At 37.4% G+C, this 20519-nt stretch overlaps 1 protein-coding gene across 3 annotated transcripts in view; it reads left to right on the top strand.

Moving 5' to 3' along the window:
- The window catches only part of ptpn11b (protein tyrosine phosphatase non-receptor type 11b), a 91428-nt gene that overhangs the window by 6666 nt on the left and 64243 nt on the right, over positions 1-20519 (top strand). Inside the window, exon 1 of one of the 3 annotated variants that reach the window (XM_041800486.1) lies at positions 9282-9451. The exons of the other annotated variants lie outside the window; for them this stretch is intronic. Coding sequence (XP_041656420.1) covers positions 9444-9451 — 8 coding nt within the window. The 5' untranslated portion in view covers positions 9282-9443. Of the gene's footprint in view, positions 1-9281; positions 9452-20519 lie in introns of those variants that run through there. 3 annotated transcript variants of the gene reach the window in all.

Raw genomic sequence — 20519 nt, 5'->3', positions numbered from 1 at the left:
TATGATAAGTGTGACCAACTCTGAGCTGGGTTCAGTCCCAATTTCTGAGTTTACCACTGTAATTTTATTTCAGGAAAATTGATTTAATTTGAAAAGTATTCATGACGTTTTTTCAGACGTTTACAATAATCACTTGTGTGTTGACAGAGAGCCATGCGTTCATTTACCCCAGGGGCTGAAACCAGCAGCAGGCTCAGAGATAGAGGAAAACACTGAGACTGTTAAAAGTTGTTTTCATCTCAGCTAGTTTCCATGGTGTGTTCGCTGGCCGAAACAAGCACGACTGTTGCACTGTGGCCTGCTCTGTGCTTCCTGAGCTGAAATACCACAGGGGAACAATTCTGCCGTGCGTGCCATCGTGACGTGACAGACCTGCTCTCCTGTTGATAGTATCATTCATACTCCCCATTACAGGAAGGATTTAACTTCATCATACTATTGAGACATGCTGGACTTCCCACAGACCTTTATTGTTTTTACTGTTAAGGTATGTGGCTTAAAGGAACCACATGGACGTTCCCTCATTGTGCTCTTCACGCCTTAATGAAGCAGCATCACTTTTCGTTGCTGTTCTGCTTTTATTTTCTCAATTGATTATGTGTGGTGTCACAAACTTTCCACTATTGGAAACCACCTCTGCCCCCCTCCCTTTGTTTAAAGAGGAGATCTCATCTGCCACTGCAGCTCATTGGACCAGCTGAGAACAGTGAGTCAGTTTTGTCGATAAGCCGACAGGAAAACAACAGCCCATGTGGAGGAATAAGATAGCGCTGCCAACGTTTCCAGGAGTGCTCTCAACCAACTGTTAGTTTTTTCCAGATAAATGGCATGAATTCTTTCATTTTATTCAGTCACAAAACATGCAGATAGAGGACACAAAGCTGCATATACCACAGATTTTCAAATACTAGAGCCTTTCAGGTGAATTATTTTAGAGGAAGTGCTTAAGAAAGTTAAAGGGGCACACTTTTGTGTATGTCAAATAACTGATGCTTGAAGATCAAGTACTAGTGCAGGTGAATTTCTTTAGGGCCAAGTGCTAAAAACAGTAAACAAAACTTTCCATACACTCTTTTAGGTGTAAAGTAATATCAGTCTGATGAAGTCATGCCAATCCAGACTCATTTACATACTTTTGTGTTGTCTTTAGATAACTGATTCTGAACATGAGTCACACTCATCTGACTATGTAAGAAGTGCTAGGAACGATGTGAAAGCATACTATTTACTTCCATTTACTGTAACTTCTTTTTCTCTACATTTCACTCCACTTTCAGCATTCTGAAATGATTAAGCTCTCTGAGTTTTATATCTTATCTTAGATATCTTGTTTCTGATGAATTGAAATGAAAAGGATAAATTTAAAAGCATTTTATTTTTCTAGTAATTGGGTTTTAAACTACATTAAAGCTAGAATGGTCTGAGTTTTGTAAATGTGATGCATGTATCCGCCATTAACACAACTATAATGGTATTATTATCAGACAGTCACTTTTCATTTCTGTGGATTTCATTTATTACCTATGTTATCACAAGACTGTGAACATAAAGAGTAGATCCAGGCTTTACGCAGTGATATATTAAACTGTACTCTTTAGTATATCAGACCACACTTCTTAGTGGCCACTGTAGGCTAGTAAGATAAGAAAATATATTCCTCGATTAGTCCCAAAGGCATAAACTACATTTAAATATCAGTGCAGATATCTGTATAAGCTACAATTAATTTATAAATATCTGCATATTTAACGTCAACAAAAATCTGATATCGTGCGTCCCTAGGGGCTAAAGAAACTGTGGGCAACTGAAATGCATAGTATAATAAATATGGTAGCATTAAAACAGAATACACACAAATATTTACAAATGTGCAATAGAGGGGCTATACAGATGTGCAGGTATGTCAGTGAGGAAATGAGGGATGCACGCAAATTCACATCCCAGTGAACTTCTCTGCACTGGCTCCCTATAAAATCTAGAGCCTATTTTTTCTTCTCACTTACAGAGGTTGTAATGGTCAGTCATGGCCAAGACATCTGAAAGAGCTCATAGTGCCCCATCACCCCTCTAGGACATTATGCTCAGAGAATACAGGCCTGCTTGTGGTATCAAAAGTAGTCTGGGAGGTAGAGCCTTCAGTTATCAGGCCGTCTTCTTTGGGATCATCCACCAGTCAGGGTCCGGGAGGCAGAAGCTCTCGCTACCTTTAAGAGCAGCCTTCAAACTTTCCTTGGCTGACTTGGTGCAGCCCCTGGTCCAATGCTTTAAAAATATCTGAATTTTTTCTTACTTTTTATCTCATGTTCTTCAGTACCTATAATTAGAAAAAAACAAAGCTTTCAAGAGCTTCAAATACAGATCCACATTTTGACTTGAAAGCATTGTTTTATTTTTGTATGGCAGATTGTATTTTCTTATATAATTTGATTTGGATTAAAAAGTATTATTCCATTACTCTCATCTTTTGTGTGTTGATAATTAATATTTTATTCACAGTGGACAGGTAAAAATAGCCTAATAGCATGTGTTAAGACAGCACAGAGACTGAAGAGTCATAAATATAAAGACTTCTTGGATGACTGATCTATATCCACATATTGTATTCAGCCTGTGCAATTATTAGCAGGAAGTTTTGTTTCTAGTTTCTGTTTTCCAGAAAGTTTGTTTCCCATTATGATTGGAAAAATGTCAGATGCGTCTGTGGAATAGTGTAGCAGTTATTTATTAACCAGTTAACCAACTGTACTGCTTACTTCAAATAAAGACCAAAACACTCATTTTAATTCCCCTTACCACTTGCGTTTTTTTTTTTTCAGGGATCAAATGGCTGTCAAACTACCTTTTAACTTTTGAACTGTTCATGATATCATTGGTTACATTTTTGAGATCAACAGCTCAGTTGCATATGCAAGTGTGCGGTGATTGCTAAAGTTTGTCATTAGCTCATTCTGCTTAGCTGAGTGTCCTGGTGCTACACAGACGTGAAGCATCCAGCCACACGGGGTGTGTGAGTTTTGCACCTCATGTAAATACCCCGGATCATCGGTAGGCCTAAAAATATCAGCGACATTACCAAAATCCACACCCCAGGCTTGTCTGTGACCAATATAACCCCTGCAGAGGCTTTCATGCTGGACTGTGGCTACTAAGAATATCACCTTTTTGTCAGAGGGCCTAGACGGGCGTGCTTTAAATAGCAGACCAGGGCTGTATTGAACTTGAGACATTATGTAAGAGGATAGAGTGGTGGCTGGATGCACACTGGGTCTGTTTCCCTTCAACAGCTCAAGGCCTAACCTGCAGCTCACTGCTGCCTCTGTGTCTCCTTCAGTACACAACTTAAATCTCTTCAAAATATCTTCTTGTCTGATGACATGTCTTCAGACAAAACCTGCTTATTTGAAATCTCATTCTCTTTGTTTTGTCTCTTTTTCTCCCATTGCCCAAGGCCAGATGCAGGGGAATGGGGAGCCTGTTGGTTGTCAAAGGGAATCCTATTCTTGGAAAGCCCTGAGTCACTCCTGCTCCTGTAGTCATGATCTGAGCAGGAGAGGGAGGGAGAGAGCACTGACATGGTTGGATTTGAAGCACATGCTGTTCAGTCTCTTTTTAAGACTGAAACTGATAAAAAAAAGGGCATACCTGCAGTTCCACATATCAAAACTCCTCTGTTGCAGCCATATTAGACTTTGTGTTGGATTTCCATTCCATTTATATGCCAACAGCAGTCTACACTCTGAGCCACACATAGAATTTTTCATCGTTTCTGCCTGTAATATGAAACAGCTGCATGACTAACCTGCCTGCCCTCCTCAAGACTTGTCCGCTTGCATGTACTCTGCAAGTGTACCCAGTAACTTACAGGTTGTTAGAATTTCTGTCACACTTGCTGACATCTTTATGTTGTCTTGTAGGTGAACTGCAGAAACGTTGCAGTAAACTGAAAAATCATTCCACAAAAACAAAAATATTCTATAACAAATTAGTGCTGCACAACTAACCTTTCATAACTGTAACTGTGATGTCAGGCCAAGCTAACATAGAGTTACATGACAAATTTCAATTATTTTTATATTAAGTTGTACTTAAAAGGTTTACAAAAATTCCTGCAGAAAGTGACACTACTTCACTTTATTTATTTTTTTTAATGCTACTGAATATTTGCTTTTTTTATGATTAACACGCACTTCAAAACTATCATTAGGCCTATTCTTTGCATTTTCCTTGATAACCAAGCAAGTAAAATCATGTTACCATTTATGTATTATATGATAATTGCAAATCACAGTATTGTTCAGTATATTCACTGTTGCCTGTTATCGAATTTTGCACCACTACAACAAACAGTGAAACAGTCAGTTTATTTTGATTAGCAAATAAAGGAACAAAATACTTAAAACAGCAATCATGGAGGTTTCACCTTCAACACAAACATAAAAAACAATAAAGGATTGAGCTAATCGAAAAGTTGTAGGCTAAAGCTCATGCTTATTATGCTTACCCTTTTTACAAAGTAACTTCAGCTGGGCCACTCATAGATTTCATGGTTAGTTAGAGTACATTATAAGTCTTCTTGACAAACAAGCAAACCTTTGAGCATCTTACAAAATAAACAGAAGTAAAAGAAAGCCCCATAACAATAATCCAGTCTTATTTTTCCAAACTCTTCATCATAACTGATCTTTGTATTTTTCTAACATTTTGTTTTTAAACTTTTTTTAAATAAGGAAAGTGAAATGCACATTTTTAAATCAATGATCACAGCTGTTCCACAGGTTTACCCCTCTAACAGAAACACACCTCTGCTTTATATTTGTTCTTGCCTTGTTTTTTTTAAATGACCTGTTTCTCTGAGTTCATATCAACTTTCTCTGACTTCAAACAGCCTCTAAATACCGCAGCACACCCTGTTATGTTCTTTGTACATAAGCTGTGCTGTTTTCAAATCAACTAAATCATTAAATTTAAGAGCATTTAAATTAATAAACAGTTTGTATGTTGGTTCAAGGAAACTTGATCATGCTTTAATTCTTATAGCTCTTTTCTGTAACTTTTAAATTAAATTTGTGTTGGTTTTATATGTGTTACCCCATATCTCTACACAGTTGGTCATATATGGAAGTAATACTTGAATGCATGCAACATTTTCTGGTAAAAATGCAAAAACATTTCCCTAAAGATAAAAATAATACATATAAACTTAAAACACATTTTACAAAATGCAAAATGCAAAAAAAAAAAAAGAATAGAGAAACATAAAATTTCATTAGAAAACATTCACAATGGCCATTTCATTTTAATATAGTAGTAGAAAAAGCGACATTTCACAAGTAATATTTTAATAGAATATGGAAGCATTTCCCTAAATGCAAAAATATTTAATGAAGATAAGGGAAACCAGTTCACAACAAAAAACTCAACGAAAAGCACAAGCACTTCAATTACTGGAAAGAAATATATAACAAAATGCATTTCATTAAACCCAAAATATTGCAGCAGTAATATTTGAAACATTTCCCATGATGTAAATTACTTGACAAGATGGGAAACTATTAAGCTACTATTACACTAGGGCTGGGCAGTTAATTGCAATTAGATTAAATAGCAATATGGTATGCTGCAATTTTCAAACCACAGACAGTGCAATATTTGAAATCTGAAATGTGTCAAAATATCAATTTAATATATTTGTTTGCAGCAGAGAATTAATGCTCTACTCATTATGCATACATACAAGTGTCTTTTTCATAATAGTTGACTAAAATCCTACTTTTCCAGTTCGGGCATATATTTTTCGTAATCTAAATAAGAAGAACATCAAAAAATTATCATCCCTTCAGTATAGCAATCAATATCAAAATTGCTGTATGAGCCAAAATCCCGATTAGATATTGTTTTTCAAATCTTTCATCCCTAGTTTAATTTATCTTATATTGCCTTGGTTATAATACTGAATGATTTATTGCTTATGTTTGTTGAATAATACATAAGATGAGGAACATAAAAATATTTGCATGCTAAATTGCAATCGCGATTCGATTTTTTTCCTCAAATGATTCAGCCCTATATTAAACTTACTGAAAAATATCAGTATTCTGCTTTTGCATGGCAGGTGTGCCTGTGTGTTTAAAAGGTTCCAGTTTCAACAAAGTTACTCAACCCTAGTTCTAAACCAAAAGGTTACTTCTAATATTTTAGATACCAGTAATAAGCACCCAGAGGGATTTAAGCAAAAATGTTGTGCAGTTTTGTTCTTGTGGATTTGTAAAGTACTTTTGCAATGCTACAGCAGATTATTTAGTGTTTGAACAGCAGCTGATTAGTGTCACCCAGAATATGAAGATAAATATTTAGGGTAATTGGATTTGGATAATTATTTCTTGTTCCATTAAAAAACTTTTTTATCATGTGAGGTCCAGTACAACATAAGGGTCCAAGATATTGCAGTAAACTAGGGATCTTTGCCAGTAGGGGCTTTCCTTCATTAGAAATGTTTTGAACATGTAATTTAAAGAAGCTTTACAAGTACAGAATGTTGCTCATTTTTTAATAAACAGATTTAGATATTTAGAAGTTAATGAAAATAGGGAGTAGGGTTATTTTTAGGCGACAGTTTGAGGGTTATAGCAATCAGTGCAGTTCTGCAGCTCTCAGGGTTAATAACACAGCTTCAAGTTTATTTTGAGAGGGCATCCTGCAGACATATGAGGGCAATCAACACACTGCAGTTCACAGTAATTTTATTTAATCAACACGGGGCATAATCTCTTTGTATTTGACTTTGGCAGCCATGGTTGTTATCAGCATTTAGTGCTTCTGTCTAATGCCACATAGGAACACTGGCAAATGAATGAACAGTTCACTACTCTTTATCTCACTGGTTTCCAATAACCAGGTCTGTTCCTACAAGAGTTTTTCTTAGTGAGAGAGGGCCTTAGGGTTAATCATTACACACAGCAACACGCTGAAAGAGAAAGGGCAAATACATTTTGTTCTGTGCTTAGACACAGACGGCCTGATGACAAAATGATAGTCGACTGAATATCTTAAAAAAGACTTCTCAGAAAACCTTTCAAGATTTCTGCAGGCAGGATTACATAAGTGACATTTTCAGAGTAGAGTCTCATAATTAAAAATAAAATGTCTTGTTCAATCAACCTTTTAATAAAAGGACAGAGCCAAAAGCAGACTGTGAAACAAAATGTGTTTAGTCATCACTGATAGAGACGTGTCTTTTTAAAATCTGGAAAACACAAACTTCTATCATTTGTTTGCTTGATGAAGAATTTAGGAACATTAAGGTTGAATAACTTAGAAACTTTGGCATTGAATCCTGTGTAATGTGGTAGCTGTGTGCAACTAATGTATATATTTTATAATATAAATTTATTCCAAAATATTTACTTTTAATCTTTCTGAAAAATAGAAAGCACAGGCAGTCCTCCTGACTTAAACCATGGTTTAGTGAAGGTCAGTATGTTACTCTGGCTTTGATTGTTTTTCATTGTGAGAAAATTCATTTGTCTATCTCCTAGCTTCCTTTTTATGTAAAGTACAAGCCAAAAGTCAAAGGTTAACTTCAGTTCCCTGATTTTACCTGCAGCAGTGATATCCTTTTTTAGTTGTTCTTATAAAAGCTATGAAAGACTTTAAAATGCCCAACATATAATTTCAACATTTTTTACTTTTAGGTTGTTGTAAAATAGGAGTGCATTGTTTTGGTCAAAGGCATATTGATTTGTCTGATTAGCAGAACTACAGTGTCTTTGGCAGCACCTTCCAAAAAGTTCAACTTTTGTCTTGTCGGTCCACAGAATATTTTCCCAGATGTCATGGGGATCATCTTGATGTGTTATTTTTGGAAAAAGTGGGCCAAGCCTGTGTGTTCTGTTTGGTCAGCAGTGGCTCTTGCCTTGGAATTCTCACATGGATGCCATTTTTGCCCAGTCTCTTTCTTATAGTTGAATCATGAACTCTGACCTTAGCTGAGTCAAGTGAGGCCTGCTGGTTTTTAGATGTTGTTGTGGGTTCTTTTGTGACCTCCTGGATGAGTCGTCAGTGAACTTTTGGAGTAATTTTGGTGGGCCAGCCCCTCCTGTGAAGATTCACCACTGTTCAAAGTTTTCTCCATTTGTGGATAATGGCTCTCACAGCGGTTTGTTTGAGTCCCAAAGCCTTGGGAATGGCTTTATAACCCTTTCCGTCATAGACTGTAGCACTATGTGTTGCTTTTTGAGAACTTTTAGCCTACTTCTCTTCGTCAGACAGGTCTGGCAGTAATCAGACCTCTGTGTGGCAAATGAAACTGAACTCGGCTTTTGAAAACCTTTGGTTAATTACTTCACAATTACTTTTTTCTCATAGGGCCAGGTATGTTTTTTTGTATTTTTTTGCTTAATTACATGAATTCATCATTTAAAAACTGCATTTTGTATTAACTGGGTTGATTTTTGTCTAAAATTAAGATTTGTTTGATGCTCTGTAACGTTTTAGTGTGACAAATGAAAAAAGTAAAAGGGCAAATACTTTATCACAGGACATACAGATGACATTTAAGCAAAAGTGGATCAAATGCTTGTGCTGAGGTCATTGCAGGGTCGTTATAAGTTACTTGTGTTTAAATACCACCTTACTTTTGTTCTCTGCATTTATTTTCCAGCTCATCTGCAAGCTCAGCACTGGAAAATTAATAGCTCTAATGGCATACTGCTGAATTGGCTGGATTGGGGGGGTTTAGCCTTGCGAGGGCTAACTATGATCCTGTGTAACTACGCCATGCACGATTAGGTGTAATCTCCAGGCACAAGCAACACAGCTGTTGCATTTAGCCTCCGACCAGATAGCAGGGACCTTGTTGCTCTCGGAGATTCTGGCACCCTGAGCTGGCCCTGGCCCGATCTGGTCTGTGTTACAGCCAGAGAAAGCTTTGTTAGCTTTGGGATCACAGAGGGGGGCTATGGAGCAGAGCTATCTGACGACCACTCTCCTCTCAGGGTACGAGAGGGGAGAGAGAGGTGAGGCTGAGGGAGGAGGAGGAGAGCAGAGGGTGGCTGGACCAGTCTGTCAGAGCCTGTCACATTCATCTGAGGTGGGAAAGGCAGGGGGACGACTGATAGCACTGACGGGTGCTGGTATCAGGCCTGCTCACGCTCATCCAAATCCAAGATTAAAGGCCCCCGCCTCCTCTCTCGCTCGCTCTCCCTCCTGCACTCTCTCTCTCTCGCTAACACTCTTACAAAGCACCCCCCCATCGTTTCTCTCACTGTCTCTGTCTCACTCTATCTAACCCAGTAACACTTTTACAAGCAATCCCCCCTCTCTCTCCCTTTCGTCTCTACATCTCCCTCACTCCCTCCCGCCCTCTCTTGTGTAACCGTGCCCAGTGCTGGATTACTAAGCTCTGAGGCTGCTGAAGCAAGGGGCTGTGGCAGGCTTCGACCAGAATGGTGAGGTAGGGCACAAACGTTCACATTCAACTTTGGTGTTTTTTCTGATTTTGCACAACCCTCGCTCTTATATTACCCTCCTTTTCCCTTGAACATACCCTTTAACTCTGCTTTAGATTGCCTATAGTTTAATACACAGAATAGTGCTGCAGGATAGCAAATGAACTTCTGAGAGCATGTGGAGAGCGTGGGCATATACAAAGCTCTGTAAAGTGCACTGTGTTACTGCAGATGGGGGATGTAGCATTGTTTGGCAACTATAGGGTTAGGACCAGGCTTTAGTTGTTAAGACGGGTAAAAGTGTGTGCGATTTGGTGCCAAGATGCTCCAGTGAAGGTTCAGGGAAAGGTGGCTGCCTGGCTCAAGCCTTCTGTAAAGTCCACCAGGGTTTTTCCTGGCTCAAAATAAGTGGGTGTACACATGCATTTCTGACTCAACCTAACAAGCCACATTAGGAATTATAATTATTGTGTAATTGAGAGAAAGAGCAACTTCACATTAAAGTCTGTTTTATAAAACAAACAAATGCACCTGTTTATAAAAGTAAATAAGATACAAAATAAAAGCTAATGTGTTAATTTACATAGTAAAAAGGAAAGCTTGCTCATTTAAATTAGAGCGAGGGCAGTAAATCCAAATTTCAATTGAATTGCAGCATGTCCTACTGCAGGGGTGTCAAACTCAAGGCCTGGGGGCCAAATCAGTCCCGTGGTGCAGTTATACCCGGCCCACCAGATCATGTGATAATTTTATTAGCTATAACTGGCCCACCAGTAGCTATGAGGTCCGCAGATTTCCTCCAGTATAAAAATGTAAACTTAACCTTGATGATTTATATTATCCCTGTTGAGTCATAAAAACTAGAAAAAGTAAACAGTAAAAATAATTTGATAAAAATCAGCAATGTGGGAAAGAAATTCATGTTTTCTCTATATTTTCAATTTTGCATCTTACAGTTATGACCAAAAGTAATGGCTTTGACTTTTATTACATATTATAACCTTACATCTCATAACCTTCACTTTTTATCTCATATTTTTACCTTTTAAATACATAATTTTGAATTTTAAATCCTATTTTGACCTTTTAAAATCATGATTTTGACTTATATTTCATGCTTTGACCTTTCTCAACTGCTAACTTTGACTTTTATCTCATCTTTTTTACCTTAAAAAGTCATGATTATTTTATTTCATATTTTGACATTTGAAACTCATGATTTCGATGTTAACCACATATTTTGACTGTTAAAATCATGATTTTGAGTTTTATTTCAGTTTTTGACTTTTATAATTAATGGTTTCAGTGTTCTAGCTCTTATTTTTCCTTTTAAAAACATTATTTTGACTTTAATTGTCATGTTTTTACCTTTTAAACTTATAAGTTTCACTTTTTATCTCAGATTTTGAGTTTTTAACTTATCATGTTCACCTTTTAATTGCAAAATTATTTATCATTAGTGCCAATTTTTTTTTACCCCCAAAATTCATTTCTGGTGAAAATAAGGTTGGCATTTTATGGTTAAATATTGACCCTGTTAGGCCCTCAGGTTAGACCCAAGTTCAGAATCTGGCCCCTGCTGTGATTGAGTTTGACACCCCTGTCTGACTTTATTTTTCAAATCACAGAAAGTTCAGTATTTTTCACCTGAAATGTTTCAAAATACCACATTTTTTGCAGCGGCAGAGATCTTATGCTGTACACACCATGTAAACATTCAAGCGTCAGTTTTCTTTAAAGTAGTTTACAAATATCCTTCACACCTTGCTTTTCTTGATCAGAGTGAGAATGACATAAGATTGATCATTCTAACAACTCGTATCTAATTTGTAGTATGAGTCAAAATAATCGCAGTTAGATATTTTTTAAAATCGTTCAGCCCTGGTTTAATCGATTGAGCATTGTGTTATAAAATAAAATGATTTATTGCTTTTGTTTGCTGAAAAAGAATAACATAAGGTCCTTGAAAAATAATTATGTATATTGCAATCATAATTAAAAAAAAATCAGTTGCAGTCAGATTTTTTCCCAAACTATTTTGCCCTAGTTTTTTCTCCAGAAAATTTTGAGGATTTAATGCTTTTTTCATGTATTCTTATGTATTTTTGAGCGACTGTGTGTCAACAACATGTCAGTCTCTTTAAAGGAAATCAATGGATGCCAAGTTTCACAATCTAGCAGACTGAAAGTGTCATCAATCAGATGTAATCCAAGGATTACCGGTAAAGACAGACAGAAGTTTACCTTTTCACCTAAGATGAACTCTCCCCTTACTGAATTAACTATTTGTTTAAACTAGGACTGCCAATGAATAAATTTCAGCAGTGAATAATCTCAGAATGCATGCAGTTAATCGCAATTAATCTTCTGTTTCATTTTGAAATGTCACTAGTTTGCATTTAAAACTGTTTTCATCTCATTTCTGATTCTTCCTCTTCTTAAACTAAGGCTATCAGACTTCCTGTTTGGAAGAATACCTGCTTTTATGGAAAGAAGGTAAGGAACTTTGGGTAGATCAAAGATTATGACGTTGACCTAACTACAGAAAAAAAGAGCTTGTAATGGACTGTGAAGGAAATAAGGGGACAGTAAAAAGATAAATGTGTGATGTTAAAAGGTGTAAATAACTTTTGACTTGTCCGCTGAGCCCTCAGTGAATTCTTTTTAAGTGAAATAAGACATTACACACGTTACACATTACTGTGATTGCAGGGATGTTGTGTCCTAACCAACAGCAATTATGGACCTTAGTTAGTCGAGATTAAAGCTTTAATTCTGACAACTGTAGTTTAAACATAATTAACTTTCTTGGCTATATTTTAATGCAGTATAAACTATTCATTTTTGCAAATTAGAGATCGATTTTATAGCAGTGGTTCTCAGCTGTTCCAGGCTCAAGACCCAGCACCACCTCCTGAGTTAGAAACTGCTCTTAGTTCCTCTTTTGGGTTAGGCATGCCTTTTCAAAACTCATCCCCAGGTCTGGAAGATAGTTTTTTAAAAATCAAGCTGTTTCCATTACTTCTTCTTTCTGTATGCTCTTATTTCTCTCTGCCTAATGCCATTCTTTATTGCTGGTGATTCCACTTTGGTCAAGACATGTCAGCATCTTTCTGCAGCCGCAGTGATGCAAAGAAATCCACAACTGCTTCTTCATGTTTCATCTCACTTTAAAAACTCACGGACAGCCCAGTGGACAAGTCAAAAGTCAGGGGCAAGACAAGGGGCTGTTGGGGGGGCAGGGTAGGGGAAACACAGCAGTCCAACAAGTTCCTTTTCATTCATTATCTTTATCTATCTGAAGTTCCTTGCATGTCATATTTAATTTAATTTAATTTAACAATATCATCAAGTCATGAGGGCACGGTATATTCAGGAAAAGCCCTTCAGACAGGTTAACAATCATGCAAGGTGTGCTGATGCTGATTCGCTCTTGTTCAGTGTTTCATGTGTCAGTCCAGTGTTTGCATCAAGCCCATTTCCATAGTTGAGATATTTTTTTGAGTGGCAGCAGTTCTGTGCTGGAGGATTAGATATGGATTAGTGACATAAGGCATTTTTTGACCCACTGTTATTATTTTTCTGTATGAATCTGTGTGGGATTAAAAGACCGTACAATGAATAATCTGTCCACCAGCTGACACGCATGACCTGTCGATGGCTTTTCAGTACAGTAACCCAAATGTGGTGCCAGCTTGAGTTGTATCTAAAGAAAGCCTTGAGAATAGTGAAAACAAATCCTTCAAAGAACAAAAACCCTGAATTTAAAGCAGTAACTTTTATGCACATAAGGTCTGTATTAAGCTTGAAGCATTAGTGTGTAATACCAGTGCCTCAGTGTTTGGGCATACACACGATTAGACACTGATTATATTACTTGTTCACTGCCCTTGCGGTTGTATTTTGCTTTTTTTAGGCTTCAGTATTTGAACAACAGATGCTATGGTTATACACTGGAAACAATCTGCTCTGCTACAGCAGTGGAGCTGTAACACGAAAAGCCAGATGAGAGTAAGAGGAGTTGACGAAAAACCATGTGATGAAGCAGTTGAACCAGGAGACGTCTGAAAATCTGATGTTAAGATCACAGTTAGCTCTCTGAGCTATATTGGCATGCAAATAGATGAGCATCAGTGTTGCTAAAGGGTAGTTACTCTGGGCATACAATATTTTGTCTGCATATAAGTTACAATCCAAGTCACGATTGAAATAGACAAATTATGTATTACAAACACGTATGTCAACTTTCCATTTGTTTCTCTAAAAAACCTCAGAATTTTGACTTTAGTTTAATTATTCATTCATTGCATTTAAAGTTTCTTTATTTATACATTTTAAAAGTTTTTGTATTTACTGATAGAAAAAGCGGCTTGTGGTAAAGAACATAATTAATGTTCATGGTATGCAGGGAAGGTGGAGGGTTTAGTCCATAGCCTCATATTGACTGCAGAGTTACTATGGCCGATGTTAACAGGAACCCTGCATGATCAGACATTATCTTGCTGGATAGATATTTGTATCTATCATATGCATATTGAGCTAAAAAAAAACTCACTAGATACCTGCGTTTTGAGTAATTTGAGTTTATAAATTCACCAGAAGGCTGCAATGTTTTGGTCCTCACAGGTAGTGTGACGTCACAGTGCCACAGCACTCCTAACCATTTCTGTGATGGTTGCTGTGGTCCACAGTTGTGAGAGAGTTTGAGGTACTGATTATATAAAATGGTAAACCTGAACACAATAAAGATTCAGGATGTACTTTACACACTAAACATTCAGGAGATAAGTTTGCATTTTATAGACATTTTGTTTCTTTCTGTTGCTTTTTGCCTTAAAACAATCGTTCAATACTAGCCATGACCTTTCTGAGTCAAAGATGTTTTTTATATCTTAGGAACAAGATACTCTTTGATATTTTTAAGGATCAAACTTGAAACATTCCCTCTACCCTTTAAGTAACTTCCCTGTATGCCTATAAATCTGTCTCAAGCTCAATCCGCCCACCTCACCGCCAGACTTTAGATATATTTCTAATGTCACAGGGAGGGCATTGTCTCCTACATGTTTTAATGACTAATCCTCTTGTAATCGGTTATGTGTAAAGTTCCTCCTATAATCTGCTCCCTCTGCCTGTGGTATGAGAGAAAGCGAGGCAGCTCGGTTTTGCCCCCCCTCCCCCCTCACTGCGGATAAGAGGGTCAGGTGCAGTCTGGGTCAGATGTCTGCTCTGTTCTGTGGTGATACCTCTACGCCAAGCTGCTCCTGTCCAGGTTTTCTGCTTCAGGGCTGCTTTAATCAGTCAAGACTCTCTGTTCATGCAAGCTGGACTCATATTTGTGTTTGGATCAAGCAGATTTGGGGATTTTATTTAATACTGGACTAGTCCTGTGGTTAACCTCTAACAATAGAAAATAATCCATGACCAAAATGGATAGATGAACTGTCTCTGTTACAGTCTTGCAGTAGTATTAATGGAAGGTATTTGTGTCCAAACTCTGTCACATATTTGATCTTATTCAAACTTTTCCTGCTGTTTCTAACTGTTTCATATCTTTTTCCGGCCTTTTTATGTTTTCTCTCTCTTATAATCCCAACGAGTCAGACCGCTTCATGATTGACAGGAAGTCAGCGTCAGTTTAAGGCATCTGTTAAATGCAAAATTTTAAAGTCCCTTATCTCCAACAATGTATCTTACAATTGCATTTGGCTTCGAAAGAGCAATTTCATGCCTTTTATTTTGGTTCAGCTAATTTCTTTCCCAGTTTATTTAATCTCTGTTGTTAAGGGCTGCTTTGGTACCTTTTAATCCGGGCCCGTCTTTCTCTTTTTTTAAAAAAGCAATAGTTTTGACCAAAGAGAAAATCACGGTCATTGTGGTCAACATTGAGATCTCAGATCTCTCATCATATGGGGAATTTAGAATTTTACTACCTGTGTTTTTGATTTATAAAGGATTAGAATAATTCATGATGAAAGGATATGGCTTTTCTAGCTTAGCATGGAATGGAAGTATTTTTCAGGAAGCTTAACAGCCGTTTGATGAGTGTGTTCCTGCTGCACCTAAGCTGTGATGTGGCTTGATTTTTATTTTGGCATGCATGTCAAGAGTCAGGGCTTTAGACTGCCTTTGTGAGGGCCATGCCTGATGCTCAAGTCTCATGCACTGTACACTGCCTGCACACATCTCTTAGCCAAAATAGACAGGTAAATAGTAAATAGACAGAGCAATATTTATCTTGTTTTAGCAGATATGTTCACATCAGTGGAAAGTGTTTCTTGACTGGTCAGATGAATGCCATAACCAAAAAGGCATCAGTCTAATAAAGCTGTTCTCTGAACTTCAACTGTTGTTGGAGCTTTCTGTTTCCACTAAGGATGTTCCTGAGTATTCCCCATTCGGCCAAACGCTCATTTAAATTTGTTAAACCGCCTAGTCTAAAGAAAAGACAATTCTTAGAAAACAGTCAAATTCCTCACAGGGTCATTGTGTCAGCAGGTGTGATGTGAGTCTGATATATTCCCTGCAGCGTGGCTAACATTACAAGCTAGCTCCACCAGCCTTTGTTCCTCTTTGTAGATTAATATCGTTCTTTGATATGTGGCCCTTTTCACTTCAGTTGACATAGTTATTTGTGAATTCAAGCCTACATACCACTTTACCTCTGTTTATTACTAAAAAAACTGTCATACCGCTCTGTTCCTAAACAGCTAAAATCCTTTTAGCTAAAATCCAACACTGCAGAAATGGCAGTGTGACGTGCGCCATGTCACATCACCAGCCTTGGTATTAAACATGCAGCAGCCGTCACGCTACTAACTCACTGAGGTAGTGCTCGCCACAGCTGCAGCTTTTTCCTTGGTGTTGGTTGACCGAATAAGGTTGAGGCAGCATGTAGAATATGATGGGCTATTGATGGGCTTCAAAAGCCCCCTTCAGTAACCACATGGGTGACTTCACTAACTTGTTTATGTACCGTCTCTAGCCACGGTATTTTTTACAACTGCTTTTGTTGTAATGGCTACATTGGTATCAGTACAGGTAAATCGTCCATATCACAGTAAGCATGATAAAACTGCTTGTTTTTCCACTCAGCTTTTAAAAAGTATCCCTACAGAGATAGACCTTTTTTAAAAGGGTTAATTGTGTTTTTTCAACCATAAGCAGAAGTTAATTTGCTCCCTTTAAGGGTGACAGACTCTACTGACTAAAACAATAATTTTACCTCACAGATCACAGGAGTTCCTTGTTGGTGTGTTTATTGTTGTGTGTTTTAAACTGCCTGTACAGAGTCCACACTACATTTGTAACAATAAAGCTTAAAATAAATACATCAGTCAAGGGAGCAGATGACAAGTGACTTCTGTGTCCTGGAAGATAAAATTACTGTTTTTGCTACTGGAGTCTGGTGGCTGTCGAGAGAACAATATTACCACTTTCTCTGTTGACAGGACAAGCTTGTATTTCTTCAACAGAAAAGTCTGCAGGATTACATTCTAACACCTAAATAATGATCTGACTATGTCATAATGTGAAAACAAGCTATTTTAGTGGATCTACTTTAAATTGGTGCATTCGCACTGACTGATTAGGTGCTATTATAAACAGTTTTGCTGCTCCTAGTTTAAGCTTTTACTTGAGTGATAACAAATTGTATTTGTGCATAGCTGTCATTTCAACCTCACTTTTTTTTATTAGAGTCCAGGTTTAAAATACTAGAATTCTCTTTCATGTCAAAACAACTGAAACAGGTGGTGTCACACATGATAGTTATCACATTTTCTTGGTGGTTTTATAAGTTGTCAAAAAATCAATGGCTAATTTATTCCCTTTTTTAATACACAGATACAAACTTAACCTTCCTACCATACTCTGTGTAACCTGACACACCAGATAGACCTCATAAATCCATTGCATGGATATTTCACATTCATCTGGGAAAGCTTGCTACCAAAGCTTTTGAGAAGGGCAGGTCTAATAAAAACACTTTCTGTGTGTCCCATTCATCACAGGCCAATCAGAGCAACAAAACATGGCGTAGTTGCACGCAGCTCTGCAACAATCCTACAAGTAAACGCTACCATAGTTTAGGAACTGTGGATTATGATGTGGATTAAATGCTGCGGCTGGTCGGGAGAAGTGCAAAAACTTCTCCTCAAAGAGGAGCTTACAGTATGGCTCTTTGCTCTTGTTTTAATAAAGAAATGTGGTCCAATTCTGATTGAACTGCTGCTATACCAATGCTATAGCTCAGCTGACTGCTCCATCAGCACTCAGATCCACACTACACCCCTCTGCCCCTCTTCCCCCGTGACTCTAGCAAACTCATGCTGAAGCAGGTCAGCAGAAGGGTGGAGACATCCTTTTGCCATGAAAAACTGTACTGCTCTATATTGTATAAAGAAATGTAGTCCAGTTATGATAAAACTGCTGCTATACTCCAACAAGTTAACCACAAGGAACACAGAAATTGCTGTCGGCTCACAGTACAACTAAACCCTGCCTGTAGCTTCCACCTAGTTCTCTTCAAATGATGCTAAATGGTCCAAACAGCATCTGGTTTGCCACAAACATGGTAGACGAGAGCTCAGGAAGATGAATTTGCTGGATGACAGACATGGAGTCTGTCCAATCCATAGGCTTTGCAAATGTATTTGTATTTCTGCATGTCTGTAGTGTCAAGGGATGTTGTCAACAGAACAAGCCAGACCTGAAAAACAAGAGAGGAATAATGGATCATGGATCAAAATCAGGAAAATGGCAGAACTTTTTAAGGAAGGATGGAAGTGAGTTAGATGTTTTAAATGTATCGTAAGATGGTACCACACCCAAGTGAGGAAGTGAAGTCAATGTGAGACTGCAGGCTTTAGTGGATTTTCAACAACTACCCCAGAGTAAAAGATACTCATCCATATATGGGCAGTGATTGGTGCATTGTTTAAAACACATGGGTCTATTTTTATATGTAAAGGGAGTATATGTCCAGTGCAGACCAAAGATTTATGATACAACCAGACCATTTTGAAACATTGCGGTGGACAGTTGCAGTTACCTTGGATCAAGCTGATTGATCAGCGTTTCACTTTGTAAGGGAAATGGTATATGTAAATCTCGTTTTGATGCAGTTTGGAAAGGTTATATCTGTCTTTTATTTGAAAAAACAAACAAGTTTTTGACTTTGAAGCCTAAGCCTGATAACCCTACTGTCTTCTTGATCAGCTGTGCATGAGAACAGCATGTATGGCACTGCAGAGCTCAACAGTGCCTGCCCACTTTTTCATCAGGACTGGTTACGGAAGTGAAGTTTGCCATTCAAAACCTCCATAGACATTTTGTAAAATCCCTATAAGAGCGCTTTTAATGCATTAACCAAACTTAACAGATACTTGAGTACTCAGGACTATAAGACATTTGAAACTAAGAAAAAGGCAAAGATATAAGACTGTGTACATATTTCTTTACAAGGAGGCAGCAACTACCTATCCCACAGTTCAGTTTATTTGTTGTGTATGGTAGCTTTTAAAGCTTTCAAACCACATATGCACCTTTTTTCTGTGCTTTTTAGTGATTATATTTGAAATAATAATAATATGAAGTAGATTGAGCATGTATCGCTTTATACTTCAGCGACATGTAGTGCCGTCAACAAGTCCAAAAGCCCGTCTTTACAGTGACGTGCTTGTTTGAGTGGAGCCTTTTCAAATGCTTTGATTGATCTGCTGGATGACGTGCTGTCAGCGACACACCTGCTGAGTAACGTCAGCACTACTGTTGGTCTCTTTGTCCACTGTTGTATTTTACTGGGAAACTAAGTGTTCCTAAACAGGACACTTTTATCTGGAAATATTCAGGCTGTTGCTGTTGTTTGCTGTGGTTGTGTGGTTACCAGGACAGTGTAACGGTGAGTTGCGCTCTGGTTTTCTGTCTGTGTATGAGCTTTATTACACATGTATCCGTTTGGTACACATCTGTACCGTACTGAGAGGCCCGTACTGAATGGTTACGGTACAAATGCACGTACCTTTACACCCCTAATATTGACCATAACAATTTCTGGTTCATATTTGCTCATCTGTGGTGACACATGAACTGTTGATGAGTCTTATTTTTATCATACTGTCATGAGATTGTGCCATCATTGTTCTGAAACAGCACTGAAATGCTCACCCACTGTTAGATTTTAGATAGTGTCTTCTCAGTACGGACTTCATGAAGGCACTCTTGTCACTCCCTGCCAGCTCATTTCTGGGTTGAATTCAACAATGATAAGTCTTGGCGCTATCTTTGGGTGCCATTGAATAGCTAGTTTTTAAGATGTGATATGCAAGATTTCCATGACTCATTAAATCCATGTGTCAATGTCAGGAAGACAGTTTTTCCATTCTAGTTGATTCACTGACATACAATGACATTTTCACACAATCGAAGGCTTCAGCTGAAAGTTATTTTTTATAATATAGGGGCTAATTGTTCTCCCCATTCAGTGTAACATCTATTTTCTTATTTCCATTATTACTTAGAACTACAAAAAAATAATGCCTTCTGTAAATGATGAATTATGCTTATCTTATGTAATGTCTTTTATCTTATGTAAAAACTTTTTAGTACAAAAAAGCTTTTTTCTCAGTTTGTGGTGCTGCCAGGATTTAATTTCATTGTACTAGTGCTGTTTATTGATTAAAAACATTAATCAAGTTATTCACATCCCTATCATTTCTTAAGTTTTATTAATTTTTAGATTTTTAAATGTTCTTATTATTAAGTTTTTATTCTCATTATTTTAACTAGGGTTGTCCTGAAGAGCATTTTTGGCCTCTGATCCCGATCCAATTTTTTAATATTGAAATATCTGCCGATACCGAGTCCCGATCCGATACTCATAATTACCTAGATTACAGTTTAAGTTGTTACTACAAGATATCTCAAACGTATTCCATTTAACTCAGTACAGCCAATACTGTTAGTAAAAACATAAAATCACATTTCTGCTTAGAATGGTGTAATAGCTCTGTTTCACTTTAATTATATGTCAAAAAATAAATTTACATATTCACTTAGTGCAGTGTTTAGTGT

The sequence above is a fragment of the Cheilinus undulatus genome, linkage group 11, assembly GCF_018320785.1.
Source record: "Cheilinus undulatus linkage group 11, ASM1832078v1, whole genome shotgun sequence".
NCBI classification, from domain to species: Eukaryota; Metazoa; Chordata; class Actinopteri; order Labriformes; family Labridae; genus Cheilinus; species Cheilinus undulatus.
This window is presented reverse-complemented; position numbering and strand designations above follow the sequence as displayed.